At 43.2% G+C, this 9,137-nt stretch overlaps 1 protein-coding gene and 2 non-coding genes across 4 annotated transcripts; 2 read left to right on the forward strand and 1 right to left on the reverse strand.

Annotated features, from left to right (window-relative positions):
- The first annotated feature begins 27 nt into the window (after positions 1–27).
- On the forward strand, positions 28–7,423 carry maip1 (matrix AAA peptidase interacting protein 1). 2 transcript variants are annotated; one of them, XM_085250065.1, is made up of 5 exons: positions 30–875; positions 963–1,034; positions 3,549–3,675; positions 6,238–6,385; positions 6,469–7,423. In XM_085250065.1, the coding sequence occupies exons 1-5, from the start codon at positions 519–521 to the stop codon at positions 6,545–6,547; spliced, it is 783 nt and encodes a 260-aa protein (XP_085106191.1). In that variant the 5' UTR covers positions 30–518; the 3' UTR covers positions 6,548–7,423. The 2 variants fall into 2 exon arrangements, with proteins under 2 accessions (XP_085106192.1, XP_085106191.1); XM_085250066.1 differs by lacking the exon at positions 963–1,034 and having other exon boundaries at positions 28–875.
- A 558-nt stretch (positions 7,424–7,981) lies between these two features.
- On the reverse strand, positions 7,982–8,055 carry trnai-aau (transfer RNA isoleucine (anticodon AAU)). The gene has a single exon. It is a non-coding gene; the product is annotated as a tRNA-Ile (tRNA).
- A 108-nt stretch (positions 8,056–8,163) lies between these two features.
- trnai-aau (transfer RNA isoleucine (anticodon AAU)) lies at positions 8,164–8,237 on the forward strand. The gene has a single exon. It is a non-coding gene; the product is annotated as a tRNA-Ile (tRNA).
- The last annotated feature ends 900 nt before the right edge of the window (positions 8,238–9,137 follow it).

Here is a 9,137-nt window from a genome sequence, read left to right on the forward strand (position 1 = left end):
TGTTTGCAGGTTTTTAATGTGTGACGTGTTTCTAACCGGAAGATAAAAGAGGATGGACAAGAAAGCTTCGCCCAGAGCAGATATGGGGAAAGACCGTCCACTTCCTGTTAATTCCATTGTACATAAACTAGCTGTGGGTCAGCAGGAGGAGCAGCAGAGGACGCACTCAGGCTGGTCCTTAATATAAATGATCATAAAACAAAAAAGCCCATGTTTGTTTGTTTGTTTATTTTCACAAATAGAGCATCAATAGTGTGTCTCACCTAGATAAAAATGACGCTTATGTCCGTTAGCTTTTCTTACGGGAAGCCGATTTGCTCACAAAACGCTAGCATTTTGCTAATGCGTGCTGATTGGTCGGTTATTCCTCAGTAGTTCCAGTTTCCAAGCGATAACTAAATATTGGAAAGGTCGGTAAGCCAAAGGAAAACGTTTACCCCGTTAAACTGACAATGTTGGCTACAAACGTTAGATGCCTATCTAGCGAGCGCCCCCTATGAAGTCCCGAAGTTCAAAGAATGGCAGTTCTTCACTTTATCAGACGCTCTCTGGCTTCAGCAAACCTACGGAAAAAGATGGCGCTGCCCATGTTAAGAGGTTGTTTCAGGTTGCAGTCAACATTTAGCTTCAATCGCCTGTTTTTAAAAGAGCGACTCGTCCTGAACCGGCTCGGTAACAGGCGACTACCTCCCTGTTCTCCCGCCGCTGTCCGTCGCTATAGCTCGGACCAGGGAGAGCAGAAGCACCAGAAGGTGGTGGTGGTCGGCATCCCGAACCCCTTCATCTGGTTCCGCACCCGGATTTACTACTTCCTTATCAGGACGTACTTCGACAAAGAGTTCAGTATAGAGGAGTTCACGGAGGGGGCGAAGCAGGTGAGTGGAAGGCTGAGCTGCAGAGCCCAGATTTCCTCCGTGCTGTGTGTTAATGTGTTATTAATGATGGTGTGCTGTTTTCTGCAGGCCTTCTCTCATGTTTCCAGGCTGCTGTCACAGTGCCAGTTTGAAGCCTTAGAGGGCCTCGTAGCTAAAGATGTGAGTGCGCTAAATACACCCGCATCAGGCACAAATTCACTTGGTAACAGAGGAGAGGACCACAGGAAATGAGAGCATCGGTGGGCTGTTACAGAGCTTAAAGAAAATGTTGCTAAAGTAGCATAAACGTGCAAGAGCTTTAACGTTATAATTTGTTTAAAGTACCTGCAGTAAATTATGCAGAGTCGTTTAATGCACTAAAACAGGAGGAAGAACTGAAGATCGTCATTAGGAGTAACCAGGATTAGAAATGAGTACATCAGAGGGTCAGCTCAGGCTGGGCTGAGATGATTTGGACGTGTGCAGAGTAGGGCTGCCACGATTAGTCGACTAGTCACGATTACGTCGACTATCAAAATCGTCGACGACTGATTTAATAGTCGACGCGTCGTTTGAAGCTTTGTAAGATCCCAAAAGCAGGAATAAGTAGCAGGATTTAAGAGTGTAATAACGGACTGAAACAGAAGATGGCAGCACTGCATGTACAAGGATGCCAGCTGCCGTTAAACCCCGAAGAAGAAGAAACTGTGTCCCAGAATTCATAGCGCGGCCCAGCGCAGTTGTCAACAATGGCGGCAGCTAGTTAGTTTTAATATTACTCTTATTATTCTTTCTGGGTCACAAAATAAACGTTTAACATATTTTCAGGCGAGAATGTAGCTGTGTAAACCTCAAATATCTGCTCAGTTTATCAAGACACCACATATTTTCAAAAGCGCTCCGACGTTTTCGGAGGCGTCTGTTACCCACTAGCTCGATAGCTAGCCGGGGGCCATGAGAGCACCGGACTCCCGGCAGATCGTTTTCAAACCCACCGCCCTACTCAGGTTAAACATATACAAGTCACTTAGATAACTTAAAAATGTTATTGTTTGGCTTTTTTCAGTATTTTATTTGTTCCTGAGTAAATCGGCTGAGTTTATTAAACTCCACCGAAACAATCTGCGCATTTAATTAGAATTCAATTAACTATCATCTTGTCTTTATTTTTAGTTAGCACAGACCTTAAACACTTAAAGCTGTAAGCTAATGATAGTTATATAAGAGCAGATGCTGCTGGTGCAATAAGCTGTACTTTTACGTTCAATGGATGATGATCTGATTAGTCAACTAATCGCAAAAATAATCGGTGACTAGTCGACTATCAAAATAATCGTTTGTGGCAGCCCTAGTGCAGAGGAGGGACAGTGGATATACTGGGCAAAGGATGTTGAATAAAGAATTGTCATGGATGTAGTGAAGGAGGACAAGATGAGGGTTGGTGTGACAGAGGAGGATGCAGGATATGGGGTGAGGTGGATGCAGATCCATCTATTTGCTGTGGCAACACCGTTTCTGTTTACTGCACAGTGAACTTACCACATCAGACTGCCACAGCCGGTCTGAACCAGCTCTGAAGCTGGAGATGTCCACATTAATAAACCCTGTTAGGGGACTATTAATGTGTGGGAATGTGGAAGTGTCGTTGTTTAGCTCTGTGGGATAAAAAATTTGCCATATGACTTATTTTTATTTTGTTCTAACTGATAAACATTGGATGAAGCAGGGCTGGAAGGTAAAATGATCTCACAAAGGTTGGGCTGCGGCAGGCCCAGAGGACGGCAATTCAGGAAATTACCACAATCGCCAAGAGATCGTGGCTGTCACTGAAGTGTGAAGGGCTGCCAGTCACCCTGCAATCACCCAGGTCTGATTACACTGCAGGGTATCTTGTGATAAGAGGCCGGGGTAAACACAAAAGATGACGTGAGGTACTATTGGAAACATACCCGAGTTGTCAGCAACATCACCCTATCAAGTCCTATTAAACAAACAGAGACACTATGGAAAAGTTCACTCCTGTTTCCTCTCTGGACAAATCTGCTTAGTTGTTGTTTCACTGGTTGGTGAAGTTCTGTTAAAGAGTATCGTGCTGAGGGATTTTTGTTTTCTCTGACTGAGAAAACAAGGATAGTACACCTTCTCTGGGTGGTAAACAGTCGGTCACATGACCATAGGAGCATACCCTCCTCGAACATGACGACCTTCACGCTTTATTCATAACTGAGACCGTGAACTCATCTGGAAATTACTGCTGTCACAGAGCGAGGTAACTAATCGCTGTGCAGACTTATTTACAGTCAGACAAGCAGAGCAATCGCCCCCTACTGGCCATCAAAAGGAATGCAGGTTTAAGGCTTAGCATTGGCTTCATTTTATTACACCTGTCCATCTTTTAGACTGTCTGCCAGTTTGTGTTTTGTGCTTCAGGTAGAGAGCAGAGTAGCAGAAGGTTTGACAGAATAGAGACGTATGAAGGACATCTGTGTCCTTCTAAGTGCTTCTAAAATACTGTAAGGTGATTTAGATAGATTTAAATCACCTTAAGAGACTCCAGAGTAAGACTAACTCCTCAGGTTCAGGGCTTTGCTACTAAATATGCAATAATCAAAACATCTGGCCTTGTTTTAAAAGATAAACTCAGGATTTTAAAGGCTTTTTATTTTGCTTGTTCTAAATTTCTCAACCATACAGCTGATTGGGAAGCTGGAGGAAAAGTGCAACCTGCTGCCTTCCGACTATAAGAAAGCACTGTCTGCAGAGCCCGATGAGATCATGTACACAACCCCCGGGGATGTGGGAATCTTCTACGATGACAACGGTAAGCATGAAGTGTCAGGATTACTGGCAGGGTAAGACTGTCTGAAAGGCCTTAAACCTGCTTGTGAGTTTCCTCTGAAGTCTGAGGACTCAGACTGTGCTACAGACATCCAACCACCCACAACACACCCCAAAGAAAGAAGCACTGAGAGGCCTTTTAAGGTTTTGATAAGTTGACTCCCCCTCGTGCTTCACAGTGGTTTGATCCAGTCCCAGATCACAGAGAGACAGACGCTGGAAAAGATGAGAAGCTCGGGTGTGGGGCGGGGGCTTCACGGTCACTTTGCTTCCGATTTTGGCGTCTTCTATTCAAGACATGTGGATGTCTTTTCTGACTTGCAGCAAGTCTGCAGACGTTAGTATAAATGTTTACGAGGCTGTGATGATGTCACAGTTGGCGTGTGCAGCTGCGAATGCTGCGATCATAAAGAAGGTTTAAAACTGGGGTGACGTGTTCCTTCCTTAAGATGAACATGCACCATGTTTGTTTTCTTTTCTTTTTTCTTTTTTTTTTTTCCGCCTGTCCCATTTGGTTCTTTAGCCATCAGAGTTGTTGTCTGAAGACCAACAAGGATACCCAATGGATTTACTTTGCCAAATGGATCATCGTGGCATTGCCGTATTGGTCCATTTGGTCGATCTTTGTTTTTATTATTTATTATATTTTATTTTCAGATGTTACAGACGGGACAGACATGAGTGAGAGATAGGAAAGGGAGAAAGAAAGAGGAAGGAAAGGAAAAACAGAAGGGGAGAGGGACAGTGAGAAAGGGGGGGAGAAAAAAAATAAAAATCTCCTGGATCACCTGTTGAGAGAAGAATAGAAAACAAGCAAAAAAAGACAAAAAAAACAAAAAACAAAGCAACATACTAAACACAACACCATCGCATTAATCTAGCTAAGTGTAAACAGCAGTAAATACTAAATATTCAATGTTGTTGTGCAGCACGCAGGACAGATGTGCTTCGAAGTAGCAGCCAAGAAAGGTGTAATTTGGGTCTACGAGCAGTGAACACCCGTGTGCATACCTGTGTGGATCAGCGCGCTTGTATTCCAAAGGTTTCTCCATGTAACGATCTGCTAGGGAGTGTGGGGGGGCCACAGCCCCGTCCTCCAGGGTGTGAAGCAGGTATGGAGGAGATCAAAACTCCAGACATCCAGAGGCCCCCAGAACACAAGAAACCATGGAAGACCAACAGAGGGGCAGCCGCGCCACTGTTCCAGTAAGAGCTGAGGAGAGTCCCAGATGAGGGTTCACTCAGCAGCCGCGGAGCAGAAGCCAGGGGGAGTTGCAGTGACGCGCCCGTGAGCTCCGCCGGCCGCCAGCTGTGCCTGAGTGACCGGGCCCCAGGCCGAGAGGCCGGGAGCACCCCACCCCCGAAGGGGCCCGAGCGAGCCCCAGGCTCCAGGCCCCGATAAGCGGCCGCCAAGGAGTGAGCCGGTGTGTACCTGGACACCCACCCCCAGACACAAAGAACCACCAACGCACCGACACCTGAGGGAGTCCGCCACCGGCAGGGGAAGTGGTGGTAGGTGGAGATAGGCCTCCAAACCTTGGAGGGCCTGAGGTGTCCCCAGAGAGCCATGTTTGTTTTCACTGGTACAACAAAGCCTCAGATACTGTATTAGTCCACAGCTGAAAATAGTCCCCAGCAAACACTCTTGTTGTGGTTGTGGTGGACTGCTGAGTGCAGCAGTAGGAAGCTTTAAATACAGAAATAGATGTGTATACTTGTTATACACTATATCACCAGTACGTACGTTATAGTGAGCACTCACTCACCCATCCAAATCAGTCACTTCCATGTCCACGGGTGTATAAAATCAAGCACCTAGAATGGATTCGAGAGGGGGGAGCTCACGATCAATGATCTGAAATGGGTTTCATGGTCGAGCAGCTGTATTTGCTGTATTAGAGCAGGGGAGACTTGTTCTCTGGAGTGATGGATGACACTTCTTCTTCGACACCTACCGCTAAACTCAGACTCATCCATCGGATTGATGGATGAGTTTGGGCCAGGTGACAGTACTTGTCTGACTGCATTGTACCAAGTGTAAAGTTTTGTGGAGGGGGGATTATGATGTGGGGCTGTTTTTTAGGAGATGACCTCAGCCTTTTAGTTCAAGTGAAATGAACTCTTATTGCTGCAGCATACCAAGATGTTTTTGTCAATTTTATGCTCCCAACTTTGTGGGAAGGCATAGGCATGGCTCCTCCTGTTCCAACATGACTGCGCACAAGTGCAAACAGCGAGGTCCATAAAGACATGGATGAGCGAGTTTGGTGTGGAAGAACTTGACTGGCCTGCACAGAGTCCTGACTTTGAGACTGTGAGCCAGGCCTTCCTGTCCAACAGCAGTATCTGAACTCACATATGTGCTTCTTGGAGAATGTCCAAGCCGTGGGCCAACATATTAAACCCTATTGATTAAGAATGGGATGTAACGCAAGTTCATATGTGTGTGAAGGCAGACAGTGAATATTTTTGGCAACATAGTGTATATGTGCAATGAGATTTACCTGTATAAATAAAGGTGGAAATGAACTGTTTACGTTTCCAGGTAGGAAGTTTGTCAGCATCCTGATGCGTTTCTGGTATCTAACGAGCGCACGCCTTCCCGAAGACTCCATGGAGGGAACTCGTATCTTCCAGATGGCCATTGGAGAAGGAGAACCAGAAACTAAGAGACTGCTTACTGCAATTTATGAGTGAGTATCTTTTTTTTTTATATTTCTGTACATTTTTCAGTTACTTGGAGTCATTCTGATCTTTCCTTTTACCTCTCTGACAGATTCCAGAGGGAGTTTACTAAAGGAGTTCCTCCAGACTGGACCATCACCAGGATAGAGCACTCCAAGCTTTTGGACTGAGGTGGTGTTGAAAGAAAAATAGTCACAGCTCAAGATTATCCACACAGGGGGGAGTGAGACACAGCTCCTCAATGAAAAGGACTAAGTTGGATTTTTCCACAATTTACTTAAGCAAAGACACAGGAGCCAATCACAGCCGCTCTACTAAATACCACCTTGGACTCCTGGTTTGTTTCCTCGCTCTTTCATAACGTAGAAATTAGAGTTTCAAGCCTGATTTGGCTTGTAACCCCTGCTCTCAAAAGTCGAACACTTTCAGGAAGAAAGTGTTATCTTCCAGTTAACAGTCATGTGATCCCAGATGGGTGGGGTCTTCAGACAGATTAACAGCGACCAGCTGATTTGAAATGAATACATTGTGATGGTGCTGATGCGATAAATGTCTCCCAGCTCAATCTGACCTAAGTCTGACGAAGTGACTGAAACCACTGAGATTTTTTAAATCTTTTTTCAGTCGTTGATCTGCTGCTGTGTATTCTCATCTTTAAAAGCTGAACGCATTATGAGATTAAACACTTCATGTGAAATCATTCCTTGAGAGAAAACACTCACTGTTTTTCAGAGAAGACCGACCGACATCTGCTTCTGTAACTGTGGAGCTGCGATCAGGATGTATGTGGCATTTTTTTTCGTTTTTGTTTTTTGTCTCTGATTTATTTCCTGACCCTTTGCCTTCAGGAGTTTTTGGAGTATGAACCTGCTGTACATGTGTCTCTGATGGTTAAGGCAGCTTCACAAAGCTGCAGCAGACTCGGTTTTATTAAAGATTTGAGGAATGAAGTGTATGCTGCTCCTGTGCAGTTTATGACGCGTTTGTTGGTATATATGATGACAGCATGTTTGTGGATGTTCTAGGTTTTTAAAAAATAAACAAAACTATTGGAGAGGGGTGGGTTTTTTTGGGTTTTTTTAAGGAAAGACTACATTTCCAAAATTACAAAACTGAAACCTTTTAAATAAGAAAAATCTAAAGTTTTTCTTAAAATTTGTGATTTCAATCGCAGAATTAGTAAAACATTTTATTTTTTTAGATTGTTTTCATATATTCGTTATTATGTATATAGATTTTAATTTAATTATTAACATATTTTAAATTTTTCTGCTTCAAAAGTATAGCCTAGCTGATACAGTCCACACAGGCCAAGGACACTGTCACTAAAGCAAGCAGGCAAGAATGATTTGTATTGCGCTCACTTTACAGAAAACAAACTAAAAACCCTGTATGAGCCACAGTGAATTTATAAACATTGTCTATACTTAGATTATTGTCGGCATCTATCAGAGCTTGTGTTTAAATTCTCTTGTTGTTTGCTTTCAGACAGAGGAGCTCTGAGAAACACTTTGTAGCACACATTGAATACTTTATATCTTTGGCTGCCTGATACACTCACGCGATGGTTTTAAACTTGATTATATACACCAATAAAAACCTACTGGCCCGTACGGGGATCGAACCCGCGACCTTGGCGTTATTAGCACCACGCTCTAACCAACTGAGCTAACCGGCCAGGTGTTAATATGTGCCCGGTCCCCGCACGCCGAGATTCTTACGTTGTCAGCAGGACTCCAACTTTTTCCTCTTGTCCGTGTCAACGGAGTCACTCATTAATATACAGGGCCGGTTAGCTCAGTTGGTTAGAGCGTGGTGCTAATAACGCCAAGGTCGCGGGTTCGATCCCCGTACGGGCCAGTTTAAATTTATTGGGCAGCTTTGGTATGTGGATAAAAAAGAGAAGAAACAGACAATATTGCCATTCTGTCGCAAGATACACTGATCTACACCAAATTTGGACCCAATAGTGGTGTCAAATATTAGAATCATCACAACAAAGACTTAAATTCGAACAACTAAAGGCTGCTTTATAAGAATAGTCTCGGCAAAAACTAACTAATGCACATACATATCTTATACTTATTCTTCTATTATACTCTTATATTAAGACTTCTTAATTAGATGCGCAGTTAAAGCCATGCATGTGTGCATGCATATGGACATGGGAAGAGGCCTGAATTACACAATCACACAGAAACAGCCCAGTCAGGACATTATTGCTGTGAGGCAACAGTGCTTACCTCTGCGCCACCACCTTGAGAAAAATATCACAGACACACATATGCTTGTATTTTTTCTTTAAAAAGAAATTACTTTTGAATTTCACTTTGGATTAATCACTTTAAGAAGATATGAATTTGAGATTCATTTTGAGACAGATTTATTGTCTCAAAATGAATCTCACGAGTCTCAAAACTTTTTAATTAAAGAAAAAATTTTGGGGTTTTTTTGTCTTGGGATTATACAATCAGATTTTCAAGGGGGAGAAGGGCATGGTATTGGTATTTGTCTTTTAATTTTTTCCAGTTGGCAGCTGCCATGAATGCTGTATAATTTGCACTTTAATTAATTATTTTAGCTTTGAAATTGTCACAGATTGACTAATGTTTAATTGCTTGAAAAAATATATACATATAAATAAAGGTAATACTGTTAATAACACACAAGATGATAAAATTTGAAAATAATAAGAAAAAACTTAACAACAGCTGCTAAGCTAAGCGTAGCTATTTCTCGCGTGAAACGTGTGACTTCCTA

Source organism: Mchenga conophoros, linkage group LG16 (genome assembly GCF_057382185.1).
Source record: "Mchenga conophoros isolate Kocher_MC1m ecotype Shallow Benthic linkage group LG16, M_conophoros_male_GT1.1, whole genome shotgun sequence".
NCBI classification, from domain to species: Eukaryota; Metazoa; Chordata; class Actinopteri; order Cichliformes; family Cichlidae; genus Mchenga; species Mchenga conophoros.